The 23,786-nt window shown below is 41.2% G+C and overlaps 1 protein-coding gene across 1 annotated transcript; it reads right to left on the bottom strand.

Annotated features, from left to right (window-relative positions):
- Positions 1–11,142: 11,142 nt before the first annotated feature.
- Positions 11,143–22,926, bottom strand: zgc:113363 (uncharacterized protein LOC791449 homolog). Its single transcript, XM_036534276.1, has 5 exons — positions 22,791–22,926; positions 17,902–18,058; positions 17,204–17,347; positions 16,616–16,870; positions 11,143–12,141 (listed from the first exon to the last, which is right to left on the bottom strand). Exons 2-5 carry the CDS (start codon positions 18,044–18,046, stop codon positions 11,885–11,887), a joined length of 801 nt encoding a protein of 266 aa, XP_036390169.1. The 5' UTR covers positions 18,047–18,058; positions 22,791–22,926; the 3' UTR covers positions 11,143–11,884.
- Between the last annotated feature and the right edge of the window lie 860 nt (positions 22,927–23,786).

Genomic DNA, 23,786 nt, shown 5'->3' with positions numbered 1-23,786 from the left:
GGCCTGGCTAACGGCCGGCGGAGTTCGGGTCGGGCCGGTGAAACCAATGGCAGGTGGATTGGCGTGCTGTGACTGCAGTGCTGGGTTGGATCAAGTGCTTGGTGACAGAGGGCCTGGCAGCGGGCGGGTGGGGCAGACCTCTCCTCTCACCCCCCCCCCCCCCCCCCCCCCCCCCAGCCCCTCTTTGCGATGTTGTGTTGCGTTTTGGAGTGGCCGAGATGGATCAGGACACGGCCAAGCACCAGCGCCCCTGTCCAGTTAACACAGGAAGAGTGCTGGATCATGATTGGCTCTTTAGAAGCCGTGTCTGTCGTCTTCTTTTTTAAAATTTCATTTCTTTCCTTTTTTCTATCTTTTTTTTGCAGAGGAGGTGCCAGAGTGAGAAGTATACATTTGTGTATGTGCTGATGTATAACATTTATAGGTATACACATAAATATTGACAAATTATTGCTGTTTATTTGTTGCATTTCTTATAAGATAGCGTCACAGCAATCAGAATAGTTTTTTTAAAGAAGTGTTCAGTGTGCATTCATTATCTTATGATAATTCTTTTAATGAAATAATGGAAAGTAGCATAATTATGTTTCTGGAAAATGACAATACACTTAAGTTTATTAGCTGACTATAGATTTGGGATCATCGGCATTGATGAAATTGAAACGGCTGTGATTTCAGTGACTTCAGTGCTGCTGCCGTTGAAATGTGTACTGTAATATACATCTGATCTCCTGTCTGAGACAAACTTAAAGGGAATTTACAGCAACTATAGTCTTATTTCTTTTAGCCCCTCCATGTTTTTTTTCCTCTTCCTTGAACTGTATCCAGTACTTGTAATCTGACATGTTTCTGTTCATGCTACCACGGAAAAGCAAGCTACATATTTTTACTTATGTCATTGTGTCTGTTCATTGTTTTTTTAAAGACTTTTTAAGTAAAAAAAAATAAAATTTAAAGAAAAAATAAACCACAGAGTGATTGTGTGTGTGTAGATCAATGCTGAGTGGTTTTGTTGTAGGCTTTGGGGATGTGCATGAGGAAGGAGATTAAAGGGAGGTGAAGTAAACTATTGAAATATGAGGGCGGTGTCTTCTCATAAACCACACGTGTGTGTTCAGCAGATTTCCTGAATCATTTCCAGAAACACTGGGAGTGTGTGTAGGGGGGGGACCTTCAGTGTTATGCAGCTTTGCATTATAGACATCATAGCGTTTATCTTGACCAATTCTGACAGCTGGTGACCAGTAATACATACCCAAATTGATAAAATTATGTACCTCTGTCTTTCACAGGCACACTGTCAACCTGCTATCAAAGAGCAGGTGTGAATGGTTTTAACTCGCTGCAGGTGCAGCTTTTTTGTGTTTTGCTTGTTCAGATCTAAGATTTCTAACATGCTGTACCAGACACAAACGGACTCCATCTGCTCAGGAGGAACAGGCTGTGCCTTGTCTGAAAAAGCCTGGTTTCCACTTCCCTCGCCGTCTGAATTTCAAACTTCTGTGAGATAAATGCTTGCCACTTCACTTAGGTAGCGCTAATAACTACATTACATTCACTTATCCAGAGCGACTTGTGGCGCAAGAGAACAGAAGTGTATCCGTTCAAGTTACATGAGTAACATGGCAGACCTATTAAACAACGCTCCCAGGCCAGCAAGTGCATGCACAACACCATTCAAGCATCAACACAAGTTAACTTATGCTAGTCTGAAATTAAGACAACCTTGAAACAATGGGAAATTGGTGTACAATACCATAATCACATAAAATGCCAATAAATGACAGAATATCCAAAACTCATGGCAATAATACAAGTAGATAAGCAGCAAGCAAGAGAAGTAGCACAAGTATCAGGTGCTACATGGTGGGGATTGACGGGGAACTGAAATGTTTTGCATTAATTTATCCAGTGATTTGCTTAGGTTTCAGTTTTATCCATTTATACAGGTGGATATGCATGTAGAAACATTGCCGGGTGGAGCAGGAAAAAATACCTCTGACAAACACCCAGTAAAAGTCACAGGAGGAATGCAAAACCTCCCATTCCCGGCTTACTGGCATTTCAGCCTCGCAGTCTGGTGAATGGTTTCGCTTACCCGTTGCTTGTAACGCCACAGTGCTCCGCTAGAGGACAGCCTTGTTTCACACCCACCAGAGCCATACGCTACCGGTACGTCTGTGTCTTACCGTCCACTTTCATATCTGTGACGTCACCTCACTTTTAACTGTGACTGCTCTTTGTGGAAAATGATTGTGGGGAAAGTTGATACTTTTGGCCGTACACGTATTTGCATCATTATCCCTTTGATGCAGAATATATTGTTCACTGAAGCGGTCCCCATTTCAGTAACTTCTTTTTAGATACAAGTGGTCTGCGTTCAGACGATACCAGACAAGGACTCAGCCACGACAGAACACTTTGTCAGTGAGGGGTCACGCAAAGTCCCATGACCCAATGGGGAGGGGGACTACATCCAAGCATAAACAACCATTTTTGCCGATGTTAATGCAGTACTGATGTAACAAACAATGATCTACAGAAAAATCGCCAAGTATCCGTGACACGTAATAGAATTATCCAGCTCTTAGCTCTTCTTGGCTGGCTCTCGGCTTTCATCTCCCGGAGATGCAGATTTCTCCCTGTTTATGAAAGAGCTGCGGCAGTGGCCCGGGGTCAGCTCCGTGGCTCGGAGAGTCCCTCTGCCGTCCTCCTCCACCGTGGCCCTGCCTGAACCCAGCGCTCCCCGCTCTTCAGCACGGCTCTGTGGTCTTGCGGTTGGATAATGCATCCGCGTAGCGTCTCAATCCCCTCATTCCCGGTGTGATTTACTGCGCTCAGAACGATGCGGTAGCGGTAATGTGTATCCTCTCTGCGCCACTACTTTGTGCTTTTAGCGTGCGTGTGTGTGCGTGCGTGTGTGTGTGTGTTCTGCATCATAAATTCTGTATGCCTTAATGTTTGGAACATGTCAACAAAACTATTGAAACACTGCGTCATTGCGATCACAATATTTGATCTTATCAGAGCAAATAAGAAACGACCAAAGAAATTTGAAGGCATATGCTTTAAAGCCAGCAAGACCTCATCCCCGATTAGCCGCATATCTCTAAAGAGATTTGCTATTCACACAGTGGGCAGAAAGCAACACACACAAGTGTGTGTTCTCGATCCCGCACATCGAAGAGAGAAGTGCTCTGTGATTTGAGATCGTATTCATTACGCTGAGTGCTGTCATTGTTCTCGGGGAGAGCCAAAAGTTCATACGCTAAGTATCTCTTGAAGTATATTAGTGATGTGGGTCCTGAAGGGTTTTGTAAATGTATCTTCTTTAAATGCATTTGAATGTGTGTCTGGCAACATTACAGCGATAATATATCAGTGGGTAAATGAGACTTTCATTGCGAAGCAAACTGGCACTGTTAGTCACGCTGGTGGATTAGCGCAATTGATATTGTCTGTGTTTCCAGTAAAGACACATACAGTAAGTCCGCCGTGAGTAGATGGACATTGTAGTGTAGTGTAGTGTAGCAACTTTAAAGGAAAAAAATAAATAATTCACGCTTAAATTCCTGTAAATTCCACGAAATTCTATATACCCAGATAAGGCAGAGTCCCCTGGCCAAGAAAATGGTCACTGACCTCCTTTAGTATGTATGAGGTGTAATAGAATAGATATTTTACATTAATTATTGACTTAGACATTCAGTAAGATGCAGTGATTAGAGTCCAATGTTTTTTTTTGTTTAGTCAGGATCTGTCTTGCTGTGGAGTGGATTGGAGGTGGATTGGATTTCGATTGGAGGTGTATGGGTCTAAATTAGTGCACCTCTGAACAGGACCTGCCTGCACACCTGCTTACTTATGATAGGTCACTTAGTACCCACGGGCTAGTTGTAGTACTCCAATAAGACAAAACAAGCTATATATCCGTCTCTTAATCAATGGCCCCTGTGAATAAATTGCAGCTAATTTCTTATGATTACTTTTCCAAGTTGCATTTCGCTGCTGTATGTAACGATGCCATTATGAAGGGCACTACAGCAAATGAAATTTGATTGATTGATTGATCTTAAAAGGATTCCATTTCAACCTGGTCATTGAGAAGTTGGCCAGCGGCCACTCCCTACTTACAGAGCGCAGAGAAGGCCTTTGGGGAAAACAGAGAGGAACCGGCGGTCTCTCAGGAGCGCTCGGGCCTGCTTTATGACCCTTTTATCTGCAGTGGATGTTTAGAATCCCTGAGTGTTGCGCTGGGAGTGTGTGGACGCACGAGTGTTGTGGTGGGAGAGCGCACACACGAGCACATTAGCGCATCCCTGTTTGCAAGCATTTGCTAAGCAGCCAAACTGTTGTGCGTTCTATTTTCATTCATATTTTGTATATGAAACGTAGGTGTGTGTAAGCATTAAAGGAACAACCAATTTACCTATTTATCTTCTTAACTGGTGACAATTTCACCTTGTCTGCACCAATTTACTTTGTTTTTTTATATTTGCCTGTGTAGTGTATTAAGCACTGACAAGAACTGCACCTATGGAAAGTATATGCATTTAAGATAAATGATATACCTTTTTAAAACTTGAAGCAGACACTTCATCTGATATCCGGTCCACAGTACTAAATATGTTTTTGTCCTCTGCTGTGTCCCTCCCTGTCCAGCTTCGTAATCCTCGCTCCAGAAACGCCATTTCCCCTCTGTGACTCTTTATTAGCTTTGGACAGGGCGTCTGCGCCCTCTGTTCACTGCTGTTGGTTTAACCCAGGTCTTGGGTGGCTGCAAAACTGGGCGGGTGACGCTTAAATAAATTAGTATCAAATGAATTTTCTCGTCCTGTGTGTTTTATAAATATATCATATTTGCGAGCGAAGGGACGTTCTGCTTTATCACCAGAGAGGGCAAGGGGAGGGAGCCGGGGTTTTTTTTTTTTTTTTTTGTTTTTCAAGGCGTGGGCACCCCAAATTCCAGGGGGATTCTGCGCCGGGCTGTTGGTTTTGGCATGGTTTGCACCTCTGCTGTTTTCGTTTTGAAAAAAAATTGTGCCGAGAAATATTTCATCTAAAAATAAATCTGAAAACTTACTGCTGTATTTCCTCACTGTTCTTTGAACTCCATGTGGCTTGTGTGCTGCATCAGATTCTGAGGCCTGACTGTTATTGTTTAATGCTGTTGGAGCTAAAGGTTGCTTTTCCCCATGCAAAACCGCATTCTGTCCATTGTGGAGAAAGGATGAAGAGAGAGAGGGAGAGAGAGAGGGAAGATAACACAGAGCCTTTAGGAGAGGAGAGAGGGAGAGATGAGGAAGAAGCAGGTTGTGTGAGGATTAAGTAGGGAGGAAAGAAGGGATGAGGAGATATCTGAGGGAGAATAAAGGAGAAGAAAGAATGGCGGAAGTGACACACAGAAGGAAAGTGGAGGAGGCAGAGAAAGGGAGTGAGAGAGGAAGGCAGAGGAAGACGAGGGAAGGAGGTCAGGGCAGAGGAGAATGATACTGATGGAGAAAAGAGGACAAAAGAAATATCCCCTGTCTGTGTTGTTTCTTGTTCCGTATGGTGCTCCCTGACAAGGCTACAGGGATTTTTTTTACCTTTAAATATGAAGAATTGGCTTAGGCCAGAGTACATTACATTATTGTCATTTAGTGGACACTCTTATCCAGAGCAACTTACATAGGTTACTGTTTTTTTACATGTTATCTATTTATACAGCTGGATACTTACTGGGGCAACTGAGGGTTAAGTACCTTACCCAAGGGTACAGCAGCAGTGCCCCGGCAATAATATATGATTTGTCTCAAGAATATAGCCGTACTTATTTCTCCTTTCTCTCAATATCTTATAAGGAGAGCCTAACCGAGTATAAAACTCTGAGAGGGAGAGGAAATGGAGGGAGGGGGGGGGGGGGGGGATGGGTGCAGAAAGCAGTAGAGGAGACAGAATGAAAGATGTAGTGTATGAAGAACCTGTTGCTATGACAACACGATCCCCGCAACTGCCGTGTGAAATTACCTGCAGCCTTTTCAAACTTTTTCAATTTAAATTCTTTCAAACGCAGCAGCCACTTGCAATAAAATTTTAAAAAACGATCCTTGCCCCAGCTGCAAGTCAAAAATATGTTAGATCGCTCACACAATGGCAGCTTCTTATTTCACTTCTTTACTATTTATACTTTTTATATTTTAACATTGATGGGCTGAACTTTTTGGCCTTTTGGTGGGATTTCTTATATTTATTTTGTAATGAAACGTGACTCCAGGGGATTGCAGCCCAAGCTGCCCGGAAGAGACCTCAGCCGGCCTAGTGGTCTACCTTCATAGTCTGGAATGTGCAGAGTCGCGCAGTTCGCAAGGACAAGGGTATTTGCCGTGTCGTTACTCTTACGTTACCCCCAGGAGTGTCAGTGAGAAAAAAAAGCCAATGTTGCCAAAAAGATTTAGATTTTCTTTTCATTTTGGAATATTGAGGAGTTAGCTGCAACAGATACATCACTTTAATTTTGTACAACTTAATTTTCTGTGTGTTGCAAAGTGACAGCATAGATACTTGCTTTGGAACATGACTGAACATTTTGCTGTTCTGAAAAAGAACAGCTTTGTGGAAGGTCCATTGATCATGATTGATAATCAACAATAATTAATAACCATTCAAGTCTTTCCTATGACTTAAACCTACAAGGCAACCATTGCAAGGCATCGATGGTTCGCGCTCTACCTCAAGTGGGTATGGGTTATTTAAAATTAAACATACTTACCAAAACCTACAACTCTAACCTTGTGTATAATGTGGAAGGATGGAGTGTTGAAATTTCAACCCAATGTATTTGGCTTGTCAGTCCAAGTATAAAATGGCTGACTAAATAAAATCTCTCAGTCCAAGTTCATAATTTATGAAGAAAAATACATAGGTTAGCATATCAGGCTGTCTGGTCAGATATTCCAATTGTAAATTGATGCTACATCATATTTTAGGAAATCAGGCGGAAAAGACATATGGCAACTTAGCTTCTATAGCTTTTAAATTGGATTCATGTGTGAAAATGTATGTAACAGATGAAACAGATGAGAATTCAAAATTCAAAGTTTAAGCCTGTTTAAACAGATTTCTGTTATATTTTATTAAGATAGCATGCTCCCAGCGGCCTTGTTCTTCATTTTACTGTTTCTATGTTACATTTTTATTGAGTTTATATGTAAACAGGTGGACTGGGACGTTTTGCCATGTCTCGTTATGCACTCACTGGCGGAAATAATGAAACGTTAATGAAGCCCAATTCGGACTTTTCATAATCGCATGTGATTGGCTTATGACAGGCTCCAGGCCCTGCAGTCGCTGAGTGAGAAGCCTCGGTGCAGTCACAGCCATTTCGTCAGGGAGAGGAGGCGAGGGCTGAGCAGGGCCCAGCGGACCTCTGCGTGGGCACTGGCAGAGCGTTCGAGTAAAGTGACACTGCAAAAGCTGCTTCCTCTCTGGGTGGCCGGCTGGGCCTTTGATGCGGGCCGGGCCGGGGTCAGGGGTCAGTGGAACACCGGCAGTGGGCCGGGCCCGGCTCCCTGGAGCTCTCCCGTCAGCCATCGCCGTCCCTGTCCGCTCGTTTCAGTCACTTCCTCCACTTCCTGTTGACACTGGCTTGGCACATCGCTACTATAAACAAGCACTTCCTGTCCCACTCCGGGCATTTTCTGTGCCTGATTACACTGGGAAAACAGAAACATCTTTCTGCTGGTTGAGTCTGGACAAATAACATGTTTTTAATCAAGTGAGCGATCTAATATTTTTCTCTGCGTGATTTATCGATATGTACATTGTCATTGGCATGTTGTATATTTACGTTTAACCAGATGCTGTTTAAAAGCATAATGATGTTAAAAGAACAGTATGTAAAGATATTTAAGGGACCGTGACCACACTGGTCAGATTGCAGCGATTAGAGAACTGGAGTTGTATTATCAAGGGTGTAGTACGGATCGCGGTCCGTAATAAAACGGCTTAGATTTACCCTCGCTAATACGTCGCGGATGATCGATAAGCGGCACGTCTCAGAACATCTTTGTGTCGAGAACAGACGTCACGCTGTACCGGCGAGCCGGCGGTCTCATTAACGGGTCGGTTTTTTTAGGAGACGTCTTAAATCAGTCGCATTTCAGAGCGGCGCGTTTTAACGCGCCTGTCCGGCGTGTCAGCGATGACGGAGAGCCCGTGCCGCGGGAGGGAGAGCTGGGTTTCCTGTTCCATGCCCACATGTCAGGGCACGGTCCTCCATGTGTCCACTTTACAATCCCCCGGTGGATTCTCAGGTAACAGTCCTGCCCTTGTTTTATTTATATAATCTGCTCATTGTGCTGCGCCTATGCTGGTACAGTGCTTCATTTGGATTGTGTGGTTTTTTTCTCTCTCTTCAACTCTCCGAGGCTGGTAATAAGTACAGTTGACTGTTGGCCGCGCTCCCTTCCTCTGCAGCGGAGAATGTCTGCCAAGTCTATCAAAGGTCATTTACCAATCTCGTCACGCTTGAGGTGTAAGTGCCGGCGCGGGTCTGGACGCAGGTGGGGCCGGAGTGGTGCGGGGGGTCAAGGTGGCTTGTGTGCGTCCCGCTTCCTGTCAGCTCAAATCAGAAGCTCGTATGAGCGGGTCAGGGTTTCATTATTTCATCTGCTGTTTTTCTTTCCTGTTCTTTGAACCCGTTTTTTTTTCTCTTAGTGTTTTCAAAAGATTTCATTGCGCTGTAAATCATTTTAAGGAATGCAGCATTTTGTGGATTAGGGGCACAAAGATAAATTTGAGCGCAACGCGTGTTTCTGGCGATAATGTAGAATTTCATTGCCCCAGAGCGCGTACATATTTACATTGTGCATTCACTCTCCTGATATCTGCTGTACTGCAATATAACATTTCCAGCACATCATCATTCTATTTGCATGGTATCCTCGTGCACACATAAATACACAAAATTAAAAAAAAACTCTCCTGTACACTGTACTCAGTTTCCCTCTGCTCAAACAGTCCCCATCCAACCAAAAATAAAATATATTAAGATATGAGATATGTAGATATATATGAGATATATTGTAATATATTGAGAAATATGTTGTTCAGCCCAGGAATACATTGTAAATTTATTCTTGCAAATATATGTTTATTCTAATGTAAATTTACTTACTTCCAATATACTGAAATATATATACATTTGTATGAGCATTTGAATCCTGACCTCAACCCAAAACTATTGTGATTAATGCAGGACTTACCAAGGAATGCTACAAGGGCAATAGACAGAGATAACTTATTTAGTTCAAAGCCTTTAGGGAATTTCATTTGATTTTTGGTGAAACACTCTTGCCAAAATTCTTATCAATTCCCTTTTTTCACATGGATAATAATAATAAATCCTCTTGGACAATTATATTTGTGCTGGTGTCATTTCAAAAAAGGGGTTGTTACTTTGATGAAGCTGTGATAACATTTTGAAGCTGTTTTCGTATGCTGGACTGGTACATGAACTAAAATTGCTGATAGGAAGGTTTTTGTCTCAATTAGCCAGCTTCTTGGGTAGGATGTGGGCAGCACATTTCTGTTGGTGTCCCTGCAGACCTGGGCCCGTGGGCGGTCTGCATACAGCAGCTTTAATCAGCATTCACGGCCTGGTCACTGTGGCTGCAGGTCCGATGGAAAGGATGGGGCGGAGCCAAGCACCCCGCTGATGCATGGCTTGACCCTGATGGGCTCACCACGCCAAAAAGGGAAGCCATCAGATTGAACATACAAAGGGTTATGAACATGCCTTATACATGCAAGGCTCGACCCTGATTGTAACACCACAACAAACAGGGAAACTATCAACATGTCCATTCAGGGTCAAGCCTCACATGCCAACATGTACAGCTTGACCCTGAATGGACCACCAGCACAAAGTGGGAACCCATCTGACTCAACACAAACAGATGCATATCTGCATGCTCTGTGTATCCATGTGCTGTGACACACTGTCACCCAAGATGTGTCCAGAGGCTGTGCACAGCTCAATCTGAGATTAGGCAACCAAGTGGCACCAGCCAAGTGTTAATATTCACATGCTGTTTTGATTAAATCCCAGACCAGATGTACCGTAGGTTCAGCGATCGCATGTTTTGTGATGGAGGGAAGGTAGGAGGACCAGAGGACTGTGGAGAGCAGAAACACAAAAGGCTCTTTATTTTTGCCTTGCCTCCACCCCCACCCCCCCTTCCCACCACCACCCCTCTCCCTCACTGCTTCACAAAGCACGCACAATCTTTGGAAAAACCCCAAACACTGCCCACAGCCAGATGTGCAACAACTGCATGCAGACCTTGGTATATACACAAAGGAAGAGTGAATGGAGTGTGGTGGAAGAACCAGGGAAAAGTGAGGTTGCTGAAATAGAGGAGAGCAAAGAGGGGGAGAGGGAGAGAGGAAAATAATGGATGTGACATTAATCTCATTGGACAGGATGGGAGGAGGAAGCAGGCATGCAAAAACCAATCTGAATGGCTTCGCATAATATATCAATTTACTTGAAATGAGGGAACATACTTTTGCAATTGTTGTTGAACATATATTTAATATTCATTTTTTTATTCAGATCTGAAAAGTAAACATATTTACATTCTTAGAAAATTATGGTTGAAATCTACATTTGCCATTAAAACAAATAAAGCCACATGTTTGTAACATCAATTGCATTTTAATATGCAATCCCTCAGTGGGCTGTTACATAGACAGAAGGCACAGGTATCTTAGAATTCTATTTGCGTCAAGCCCTGGAATCTGAGTTTGAATTCTTACAGGGCTGTTGAAATGTCTATGGTTTACAAATACATACAGGTAACTCCTATTTCACACAGCAACAGACCAAAGGGAGCACAAATAAATGATTAAGTCCATTGGTGATGTCGTCCCTTGACTGTGAATAAGTCATTATTATCTATGCTAAGGAAAGAAAGTATCTATTCCTCCATCAAAAAAATCATTTTGAACTAATTTCCAGAGACAGATCTGATCAATTTGCAACTTAAAACACAAGTTCCAGACAGAACAGAGACTATGCGTTCAATTACTAATGCAAATGTAAAATCTATAAATACGGAAGGACTAGCTAAATATTTTTATATTTTGAACGATGCACTTTTTTTCTTCATAAAATCATTCTCAGTATAATGGTTTTATTCATATACAATTATGTAAAACGAGATTTCATTTGCATTATCAGGTTAATCAACAATTACTGTAAACTGACATGCTGCTGACTGACGTAGGGGTAACATCCTGACGTGGTTAATTTATTTTGTGTCCATGTGACTGACTGACTCTCAGAGCCCTTGTTAATAGCTTACTTTACTTGGTTGGCACATTTGTTGCTTAAAAATTGCCTCTCTGCTTCAACTTCTATAGTGGTAGGTACAGTATGGCATGTGAATTTTGATTAACCAAGGCCTGCATATTAGTGTTGCTTCAGACTCGTGTAGATCCAGTGTACACTGAGTTATGATTCCCATATTTGGCATTGTTTAATTTGATTGGCTTTCAGTAAACCAACATTTCATTGGGTAAAATATGTGTGTGTAAGGGTCTTTAACATAGCAACAGTGTCTGCAGTGGTGATTGGGTGGGTGACCAAGAAGAACTCTAAGCTCATTATGTCAGAATAAATGTTGTAAGATGGCAATCTATCACCATAGCAGGGTAAAATCATAATTTATTCCTCAAAATAGGAAACAAAATGATTTGCTGAATAAATACAGACTACAAAAAGACTAAAATAACCCAATAATTGTTTTTCAACAAAGCAACCATGTGACCTCTGGATCCGTTCAGCATTGGCTGGGCTGTGGTCTTCACTGGCTGCTGCTCTGTAAATTGTAAACTGGACCTAAGCAGGGAAACAGATGGAGCAGCACTCCAGACAGATCTCCAGACAGTCGGAGGACTCGCAGCAGTCTTCCAGCATCCCACAATCCAACCCGGCCGAGCAGGCTTCCTCTCCGCAGGCCACGCCTCCTGTGGCTCCGCCCCCACAGCAGCACAATGTCTCACAGCCCCGCCCACAGGCTAGGCACTGTGCCAGCACAGAGCACAGAGACAGCAGCTCACAGAAGAGGCAGGCCAGAACACAATGTACGCAGCAGTCTGCAGGGAGATACACACACACCTCATCACACATCACTGCTTCAGCTGGAGGGACACAAGACAAGAGCCATACCCTCCCACCACTCACCTACACAGCCCCTGTCCAGACTGCTTTCTCTGGTTACCTTGATTTTAATCTTTCCTTCCGCTGATCAGATAATCAGATAAGTAGAACATTGATGTCTAATAGATCAAACCACACTCATGAGATATAATATACTCCTTTTTTTAATACATTACATAAAATGTATTTCTTCTTTTAAAAACTATATCCCTCACTTATACAACTACAATTTTACCGTGTTTGTTCAAAATATTGAGTTTTTTAACTATATCCTCAAAAGTTATTTTCAGCAATGAAGAGCTTCCATGGAATACTGAAATTTAATCTTTCAGCTCTACTTAATATGTTTCAGTATGTTCTTAAGAAGCTACTGTAATCTGCATCAGTTGGCTCCAAATGTATTCATGCTCTTTCCATTGTAGTGAGTGACAACTGCCAACAAATAAGGTGTTCATACAGTCAGTATTTACTGCATTGAGATATGAATATATGAACACCTTAAAGTTGATATCCCAAAAACAAAAACCTTACTAAAAAATGCATATTTGTCAATAAACATGATACCCACATTAACTTATATCAAAATAACCAGTATATCACTCAGCTCTGGTGTTGCTGAATATTCAGTATTTTGGTACAAGAGATTTTATGCAATGAAATAAAAAGTAATTCACAAGCACACTTTATATAATCTGACAGAGGAGGGGAGGTTCTGCAACAGCAAAAAACACTTATTCAGAAATGTATGAATTTAATAAAAGGCTCCTCAAAGTTATCCATTCTAAAAAAAAATGCAATTATATATACATGGGTTTTCAAATGAGTAAGTACTTGCGTCTCACAATTTAAAATTTCACAGTTCAGTTTACGTGAGCAACATGTCCTGACTATGCCCTTGCTTATTTCATTTACAGATTATACAGATTATGGGGATTATAGTTAGATTATACAGTGGTTAAGAATATGTTGGGATCTATCTGTACAGTGCATACTGTGGGAGGCTGTTAGTGCAACTTTAAAAAAGGGGTTTCTGCCATGCATCCTCAGAGACCAGCTGAAGTGGGTGTGATGGCATCAAATATTCTTTTAAGTAAAAAAAAAACCCTTCAGGATATGACTGATCAATCAAGGTAACTCACAAATTATACATTAAAAAGTAAACAGGAATAATGCTTCAACATATTCCCCAACCTATAGCAGAGCATCTCCATTAGGAAGACCAAGGGCAGGTAGCCAAAACTACAATACAAAGTGCTGCCAAAAGTGCTAAATCAATATACAAGTTGAGCGATTGAGATTCATTTTTATGAAGTGTCTTTGGTTCAGGCAGATATTGTCTTAGATAACACTGAGTTAGTGAGCCTGATTACATGCTTTCAGAGGAGATTCTGAGAGACCTGTACATGGTGAATAACCTGAGCTACCGTGGTTCGTATGGAAGAGGTCTGGAGAGGCCGGCAGGCTAAAACTGGTTAGTGGAAGAGCAGCTGCGAGACCTCCATCCCCAGCTCCAGACACTCGGTTGCCTGGATACAGAAGTCGCAGATGGAGCAGTCGAACCCGGCCCCGCTGCAGTTGCAGCAGTGGGGGTCCAGGCACGCCTCGCAGCAGAGAGAGGAGTCCGCGAGGAGCGGCTCCAGCGCGGCGGGGTCACAGCAGCAGACGGAGGAGCAGAGAGAGGAGCAGAGCGAGGAGACGCAGACCTGGCAGCCATCCCCCACAGCCAGCAAGCAGTCCCACAGCTGGCAGAACAGGCAAGCCAGCACTATGGTGGCACACAGGTCTGAGAGTGACAGAGGGGTGGCAGAGGGGAATGAGACAGAGAGGGAGAGAGCAAGAGAAGGAGAAAGGAGAGGGATGCAAGGTAAGGAGACAGAAGGTAAAGTTGCAGGGAGGGAAGAATATTAGTATTGAGTATGGGTCAGAGGTGGCGGTGGGGAGGTGAGCAAATGAAGGAAAGAAAGAGAGGGTGTTATGAGGGGAGAAAAAGGGAAGGGATAGAGAGAGAGAGAGAGAGAGTATTACAGACAAAGTGGTGCTGCACAGCATAGAAGCGACTGAGATGAGGTAGTCATAGTACAGTTTCAAAGCCTGCTTGCACTACATCAGAAGGGGTTAGTAGGGATTCACTGTCTGTGGGAATCTGAATTCAGGTTTAATTGGACTGTCCACAATGCTATGCCCTATCTACCATCTTCCAGGGAATCTGCCACCTGCCATCTTGACTTAATCATACACACAATGATACTGCCTTCAGTGTTACCTCCTTTTAATCCAATATCCAATATCTGTGTGAAACATTAAATTGAATTTATCACAATGAAAATATTCAACATGATTACTTAGGGATAACTTCATTCACTTTATTACGCATGTCATTTGAAGTGCTTTGTTTTCTAAAGCCTTAATGTAACTATATAACTTAGAAAATAGAAATGGACACTCTTTCTAATACCCAGAATTGCTTACATAATCATTAGCACTAATATAATTTCCGCAACCTCCTCTCCTTCAGTATGCATTCCTGTATGAGGAGGAAAGAAAATCCACAAAGAGAGCTCTTTTTATCTCTGATTCTGACAGCACAGACACCAACTAATAATTGAATTTTGATGCCATAAGTTGCCATAAGAAGCATAAGTATTCCTGTTGATGAGGGTGAAGAGGTACTGGTCTTTGGCTTGGAGTCTGAGGAGGGGGTTGCAGCTTGCCATGGGCCAAAGTTGCTGACCCCCCCCCCTCCATTTGGACATCATATATAGGAACAGAAAAAAGAGAAGGTGGTGTGGGGGAGGGATCCTGTGAACAACTGATACAAAAAAGAAGTGGATGGAGTATGTTTCTAATACTTAAGCATGGGATGCGTTTGTTAATTGATTAGGGGCTGGCTAAAAATTCTCTTTCTAATAGCCAGAATCACTCACAAAGTCATTAGCACTAATATAATTTCCTCAACCTCCTCTCCTTCAAAATGCATTCCTATATGAGGAGAAAAAATCCACATTGAAAGCTTTCTGTCTCTGATTCTGACAGCAGATAGTTATAACATGACCAGTTATTTAACTGCGTATAATATTCAGCTTCTAAATAAGACAAATTCATTAATTTCTAATAAAGACTTAAGAATGTAATTTACTTAAAAGGAGAGATGGCATGTCAAATGAAGCAAGGGTTTATCAGTATCTATTAATCATGTTATTAAAACTACTACACACTCGTTTGAAATACAGTTTGTAACTGAGTGTTTACTAGCACAAGGTTCCTATAATAATAACCAGGACACCATCTTAGACTACAAGGAATGAAAATTAACTCATGGCTTAAACCTGACTGAGAGACTCACTGGAGTGCAGCACAGGCCTGTGACCCATATAGAGTGCTTGTCAGTTACTGGGTGACGATAAGGCACCAGGAAATTTAGAGATAGATGCTTTGCAGAGGGGAGGGGCCTCAAGGTGGCTTAGAGATAAAAACCAGAGCGGCCTGCTTACTGTACACAGCAGCAGCGTGTGTGTGTTTTTGTGTCTGTGTCTGTGTGAGTGTGTGTGTGTCTGTGTCTGTGTGAGTGTTCACGCACATACGTGCATGTGTGAGTGTGTTTGTGTGGTGTGAGTGTGTGTGTGTGTGTGTGTGTGTGTGTGTGCTTGAGATATGGTGGATTTACAAAACTGAAAGGAGGAGTCCCAAAATTCCATTTAAACCAATTGAAACAAATTTAGCAGGGGTTTAAACCTTTAAAGCAAGACTGGACCATATCACTATTCAAACTGTAAAAGATGTTCCATGCAGATTATTATGAAGTATTACCTTTATGTGATATGTCTCCAGAGCATTACGTTTAGTATACTTTGTGATTTAGTAACATTTCATAAAGCTGACCATCCCTGTTAAATAGCAGACCAAACATTATCTTTCATAATAAAATTCTCCAGATTGAAAGCTTACATTTCTTTCAGATTTAAGTATAATTCAAATGCATGAATTTTTATGCATGAATTATTTCCATTTTTGATTCATTTATTAAATCATGACGGTATTTATACTAATAATATACTTCAGTATATTCATTCTCCCCAACTTATTAACACACAGCTCTCTAGATCTTTTTTTGTCAAATCTATGCTCAAGTCCCTATGAAAGAGATTCAGTATAACTCACTTCCATAGAAAGTTGGCACAGTGCGGAGCTATCTTTTCAGATTCTATCCAACAAAGACTCTCAGATTCATACTTTCCACAGAAGAGCTCAGCTGAAAATCTAAACATCACACCCAAACGTATTCATCTTTGTGACACTTTGTGTCATTATGTGGAGGAGTGCACTGAAACGTTCAGTAATAATAATTTTAAAGAGTGTGTGTGTGTGTGTGTGCTTGTTTATGCCAGTCAAGGCCAGAGGGTCTGCTCTCACCGTCTCCTGCCACTTGCTGGATCTGGGCAGCGGTGGTTTTGAGGCTGTGCTGGCTGTTGGTGGAGGTGGATGGCAGCCGCTTCTTGTCCGGATGGACGGGCGCGCTGGATTTGGGAGACTGCGCGGAGGGCCACCCTGGGTGGCCGCCGGAGACGGTCGGGGGAGTGCAAACGGGCAGGGCTCCATTGGCGACTCCCCTCGGAGGGGTGTGGCCATTCTGCAGGCCAGGCGCAGGGCTCTTCCTGGTAGGTGCATCTGGACGAGACAGGGAAAGACAAAAATATATACAAAGAACAAACATACTGCTCCACCGACGCTTGCTTATAACTGTATTCAGGGGGTGAAGCGCAGCCTTTCTGGACCTCTTTTTTGGCTGTTAAAGTAAATTTTAGGAGGCAAAGCACCACAACAGCTACATGATCTTGGCATACAAAAGTGGTCTGCAAATTCACAGATATTTTTCTGAAGGTATGATTTAGTCATAACATACAGAACCTATGTACAGACATCCCCAGGAGAATGTACGGTAAGATAACTCCAGTTAAAGCTCAAGATAAATTCCATGACCCATGAATGTGGTGACATTACCTGTCCTCACTATGTGATTGGGTGTTGACGCATGTTGAGGAATGAGACAGCACTTCTCATTGGCCGAGACATCTTCAGTCAAAGAGTGATCAGTGCTCTCGTGACCCATTCTGTCAGAGCTCGGGGCCTCCTCTGAGGGAGATTCTGTCATACAGACGAAGAGGTGCAAACATGACCATCAAGTTACACACTCCTTGCAGACCTTTGGACATCACCTTCAGAATCAATACACTACAAAACACAGTTACTTACGAAATCAATAAGGTGCGCTTCTCTCCACACCTCCAAAGTTATAACATGACAAATTCCAGATGCTCTTTATGTGGGTCTGGATAAGACCATCTGTTAAATGACTAAATATAAACGTAATGTAATGCCACACCATTCAGCTGACAAAGCACACTGAAACACCCGCTGCACATGAACGCACCGTGCAGCTAGCAGCTTACACTGGTGCCGTCTCACCACTGACTGACAATAATAGCAGAGAGGCAGCAATTACACTAAGCCACATCTGGCAAGGAAACTAGCAGCGCTGTTCTTCAACCAACATGGTTTAATCAAATCAAGCCCTTTGAAGGATATTCCATTAAGATGTTTAAAGGCGCGCTGTACCGCAAATCAAAAGAGTAAACTACTTACGCCTGGCAGGAAGAGAAGAGAAACACACAGGAGATTTTGGGTTCGCCTGGCCTCACCTGTGTGGTCCTCTGTAGTTCTGGTTTCCTCTGGTTCTGCGCTGGGATCCTCAGCGCTGTCCACGTTCGGAGGCACATCCTGGCCCGCGTCTCTCGCCTGTCCCTCCTGTGGCACATCCATGATTTCTGTCTCACCCCGAGACATCCTCTGTCCGCTCTGACCAAACAGGAAAACACTATTTACACCCTGCAGGCAACCCTTAAGGCCTGAGCATAGTACTACACGAATATATAATACTAGAAAGTATAATGCGCTATGATTGTAAATATAATTATATGTCTAATGTACTATAATATAACATTTAATACAATATATAAATCTGTCCAATTTTGCAGTCTTTCACAGGACAACTCAGAGAGCTTGGAGGCTACCAAAGAATAAATAAAGAAACAAAAGCTAAAAACAAAACAATATCAAACAGAAACAGACTGTCAATCAAGAACCTTGGAGTCTGAAAAATGTGGAAATTAGCAAGCGCAAAGAAACTGCATAAAAAGAGCTTCCCAGCTGTATTGAAAGGTGACAGCGCACGAAATGTGGACTGATCAGGAGTCAGCATATGAAAGCAAATACCACAAAAGATATATCTGAGGACGTCTGCCTCAAACTAGCAGGATTACCACAGACAGTTATTCCAACTGTAATTTATACTGCACTTAAACAACAGAGAAAATATTTCTGGACTTCTCTGAAGTCTTGAAAACATCTCTTCATAATTTACTACATCAAGGTAAGAAAATATTTAATACATTTCGAGTTTTTTTCTGGTAGGAGATTACTTTAAATATCACTAAGCTAACCAGAAAAACTCGTTTCTAATTTTCCAGTATATAAGTGAATATATCAGTCTGCTTCAGCATGTTTTAGACACACAGGCATAACACTGCAGCTCTCATATCTAAGCTTCCTCATGGAGCGATGTAAAGGAGGGCTTTTAATCTATTATTTATTTTTATTCCATTTCTGCAAGACACGTTTGAAAGATGGAGAAAGACATGAATGAGGCAACACTTACATCTCTCAGTGAATTCAACAACACTGGCAAGGAAGGTTGCAATACACATAAACAATATAAGTAGTAAAAAAAAAAACATGTCAGCACTGAAACATTTTTAAAGAGTTTTTCCGTGGTTAGGGATTTAAATATGACTTCCTAAAAAACAATTATTATGAGGTGCTATGTATTATGTGAGTCACCCATCTGAACAGGAAATATGACAGCAATATCCCTGAACATATGAAGGCAACAATGCTGCACAAAATATTGTGGACATTTGATATTTGATAAAAACAGAAAATTCCTGACAAATATAAAATCACTCACAAATGGATAATTCTAATGGAAGAAATATTATGGAATATGTATTAGGCCCTATATTTCAAAATAGGAAGCCTGTATCAGTGACAAATTAGTATATACAGTATGAGTATATACAGTATGAGACAGGGAGTTAGAGACCATAGAGAGAGAGAGAGAGAAAGAGGGCAAATAATAGTCAAACTAGTTCTGTAGTTCATGAAGTCGCCATTCACCTTCATGTTTATTGCTGGAGAGCTGATAAAACTTTAAACGAGCTCCTGCCATGTACAAAACCATCCTCCCTACTCTGTTTGGAAGTGCAGTGCATGGCCTGGTTTTCTGCAGTGAGATCATTAACCATAAATCAGTATTTTTAGTATCCTGAGCAAATCAACTTTTGTACTCAAGATTTAAGTCAGTAAATCCCATTCCTATTTTAAAAACATGCTTGAATCTGCTATGAATTTCTATGCCACCAAAAGAATACTAGCATAGCCCACAATACTATACTCTGAAGCCTGCTAACACTCCTATACTCTGCTGCCTAGTAGCACAACTATACTCTGCAGTCTGCTAACACTGCTATACTCTGAAGTCTGCTAAAACTCCTATACTCTGTATCCTGCTAACACTCCTGTACTCTGCAGCCTGCTAACACTCCTATGTTCTGCAGCCTGCTAACACTCCTATATTCTGCACCAGCTTCATTGGCTGGGATTCAAAATTCAGGGAGGAAACAACTTTCCAATCCATGCTGATTAAACGTCATCTGTTAAACCTTCCATAAGTAGCCTGACTTACAACAGAAAGAACAGGTTCCACAAACTGGCAACCAATCCATGAGGATCCCATGCCAAGCACAACAAATTGTTCAATCAGTCAATCCATTAACCAAGCCCAATGCAATCAAGATAATCAAAGGACAAAGATGTCCATTCAAGCTATTGGTATTTTTTGTAGTAGGTCTACTTCAAAACTCATCCATGTAGGTCTGCCTCCAAGTATAAAAGGAGATTATTTGTCTTCAAGGACAAACATGATACTGAGGTTTTTATTGGAAACCACACTCTCTTTTAGTACATAGCATTTGAAATTAATTAAATTCTATCTTACTTGTTAAGTAGCTGTAATGATGAAGGAATGTACCATTAACTTTAGAAGGCTATACTACCGCACCTACTACATCTACTTCTACTACTACTGCTGATATTAATACTACTATAGCTGTATATAACTGTGATTTGAACATTTGAGAATTGAGATTGAGAAAAACTTATAACCATTTCATTACCTGCATCTGTAGAGAAACCCAGGCCTGATGTTAAAGAAGTAAAAATACTTTTTATTTAAACAAATTGTTCTTCAATTCATAGTATTGTTTCTAAATAGATTTTAGAGGCTACACATATATTGCAGCTAGACTTTACTCCAGTCTAAATGTTGTTATTTATGTTTTTCTTATGCAACAAGATTCCAAACATACTAAATTGTGAGACAAAAGAAAATGTATACTTTATACAGTGTACAAGTATTGCTTGGTTGATGAATATTCAATCAGATGGTTTGAAATGAACACATTTCCTGACATGCAACTTTGTCCAAAACCACAGATACAAGTTTCCTCTGTACTTCATGGGGAATTGCTCTTTCAATCTGGAGCCATATTACAGCTAAACCTCAGAACTAATAATGTCCCTTTTCGCAGAGCTTTTGAGGTCATCTGTGCATAAATCAAGTAAGAAATGCTTTGATATCAAACAGCAGCAAAACAATGGTAAGTAAATGAAGAACAGGAACAACTTCAGACTGGGGTAACATACACATAGGTAACACAGTCTACACATACAAGATGAATAACTTCACTCAGCTTAAACATAAATAAAAATTATTTAACATTTCAATTGAACAACACAGCAGTTGCTCCATGGTCTTGCATCCTGGAATATGTGTACATATTACCACTTACATAAACCAAATCTGCCTTTTTCATATAAAACTTTGAATACAGCCATAAAGGACAGCAAACCTCAATTTCAAAACTTCACTTTTGAGGATCCAGACGACAGAAAATATGCATTGAAACATTTTCTTTTAGCAGTAAGATCCCCCTGGAGAGATGAAGATGGAGAGAAGTCTCTCTTCCTCCCCACACTCAAGTGAAATTGGATCAATAAAATGAAATGCTAATAGCTTTACTGCACTTGCTGTGAATATGTTTAAATAATGAATGGGGCTTCTCAGCTAAGTGGACTGAATTCAGATCTGCTCCAGCTTTTCTATCAGCTCATCAACATTGCGAGCGTTGCAATTACAGCATGAAACATTCTGCTGTGTCATTTTTTGACTGACACACTTTTTACTCATTGTATCTGAATTATTGATAAGCTTTGTTTCTTGGTACAGATATGACTGTGAAATGTGTACACTGCTGCAATACAAAAGTAATTAAGTGACTAAGTAATAGGTAAGCTGTAACGGAATATAGGTGCCCAAAAGCGAGCAATAGGGGCTCTCTAACTTGCGTTGCATTTTTAATGACAATGCTTCAGTAAAGGCGAGCAGAATCTTTCCAATGTTTCCTGTCGCGCAAGACTTAAAATATAATTTCAAGTAATTTAGGAGCCATGTTCGCTGAATTATACCTCCACCTCACATTCCCATATTTAATTAGGATAGATGATAGTTGTGATCACTCTTGAATAATACGTGCGTAATTAGGCACGTTTTATGTGATACGAGGTTTCCATCCTGTTTTAGCAATAAACAGAGGGGTTTTGAAGTAATATTTGTGAGTTGACTGCTTTTGTTTACCTGAGCTTGTGTTATGTTGTGTTTAATGAATGTTGCGTACGTATAGTACTGGTATGCTATATACTGGCTGTCAGCCACTGACAGTACGCTGCTGCGCCCATATGGATGTAAACACCTCTGAAGTTCAGTAATATTAGTGACGTTAGGAAATGATCTTGTGGAGATGACTGAATTATGTCTTCCGTTTTAATCTGTGCCATAGCTTGTAAAGTTATACATGCACTGTAAATTTAATTCAGTATGTTTCCCATATATCTACAAGTGAAATTACTTCTGAAACATTAATGTGATTACACTAAGTCTACGATCAAAAAATATTGCAAATTGTGAAATTCTGAGCGGGTTATCAACGGGGACCACGACACTTTCCTCAGATGACTACGCCATATAGTCGGACAATTTCTCGCTGTGAGGTTTCACTATCTGCCTTCTTTAATGTAATTACTTTAATTGCAAGAAAGAGGGCTAACACACTCGCAATTTAGTTCCTAGGTACATTTATTAAGATGAACTGTTTCGGGTACAACAGCCCTTAAGTTTCCTGAAAGTGTTCGTCTATAGCTTCACTGTGTGGACATAGGTTGCTTTACTGTATAGCAGTTTTAAAACTCTTAAAGGACGACAAAGATATAAATAAGTTGGTGGTGTTTTTAAATCAACAGTAAAACCGAGCATTTTCTGTCATACACTTGAACGTAAAGCAGTTATGTCCTGAAACAAATGACATTCAAATCCCCAAAAATGCACGCATTATGTAAAACTCAAACGGTCGCCTACCTTAACGTAATTAGAGCCAGTCTTAGACCTTGGAAGCTTGAATTTGAAGGAAATACTTAATAAAGGTGCTGACTGAATAACGATTAAGTTCCGATTATTTGTTGGGGACGGAAACCGGTGTGATCCGTACAGTCCCTCTGTACTGACCAGCAAGAACTGAGCAACAACTTTTCACACATTAACGTCTATCCCGCACGCACATTGAAGCGCTCCCGCCTCCCTTAAAAATATAATTGAAGCTCTGACGTCAGAACGGGAGGCCTGTAGCGGTGACCTAATTCAGTTTGAATACATGCAAGCGTACTGATTATTCTAACATATATATGCAGAGGAAATAATAATAATAATAATAATAATAATAATAATAATGATTTTTTCCACATGAAAACGTGCTTTTAGCGCCATCATCAGGCGGAATGGGGTTTAGATGTGTGGTAGGCTACGTTACATGACGACCGCCACAAAGCATGAATTAACAAAGCATCAGATGTTCTCATGTGTAAACATTATTTTACTCCGTTTATATAAAATGTTCGTCTATATGAACTGGTAGCAAAAAAAGGCGTGGCCTTGAAAACGCAGCGACCCACATTTACAGAGACCGCGAAGGACACCATCCCATCGGATGGTCTGCCTGGAACATGGCCAGTGAAACATCGGTTAATCCGAATACTTTGAAACTAAACAAAAAATCATTATTGAAGCATAGATAGTACTGCTTTATACCATGTACTATGCTAAAAGGTTCTCGCTTTCTTCTGAACCACAGGGCCAGGTTACTTGAAAGGGAAGAGGTCCAGAGGTGCGCAATGTCTTTCTTGGGTAGCATTTGTTAGGAATAGTTAGTGTGTGTGAATGATGTGAAGACATTTGTTAGATGTAAATTGTCAATACTTTTAAGTGGCAGAACGATTTTTCTCATTTGTGTGCAGTGACATGTGGAAATTATATGATTTCTACGAGGTTCTTTGAGTAACTTGGCAAGTTCATAAGCTG

The sequence above is a fragment of the Megalops cyprinoides genome, chromosome 7, assembly GCF_013368585.1.
Source record: "Megalops cyprinoides isolate fMegCyp1 chromosome 7, fMegCyp1.pri, whole genome shotgun sequence".
Lineage (NCBI taxonomy): Eukaryota > Metazoa > Chordata > Actinopteri > Elopiformes > Megalopidae > Megalops > Megalops cyprinoides.
Note: the sequence above shows the minus strand (reverse complement) of the source record. Positions and strands in the feature narration are given on the sequence as shown.

What these genes read in the sequence shown, in the direction of transcription:
- zgc:113363 (XM_036534276.1), bottom strand. Translation starts at nt 18,046, where the DNA reads ATGTCTCGGGGTGAGACAGAAATCATGGATGTGCCACAGGAGGGACAG. An exon ending in AACTACAGAGGACCACACAG is followed by an intron (nt 17,348 to 17,901) that starts GTGAGGCCAGGC and finishes TCTGTATGACAG; the next exon opens with AATCTCCCTCAGAGGAGGCC. An exon ending in CCAGCAAGTGGCAGGAGACG is followed by an intron (nt 12,142 to 16,615) that starts GTGAGAGCAGAC and finishes ATCTCCCTGCAG; the next exon opens with ACTGCTGCGTACATTGTGTT.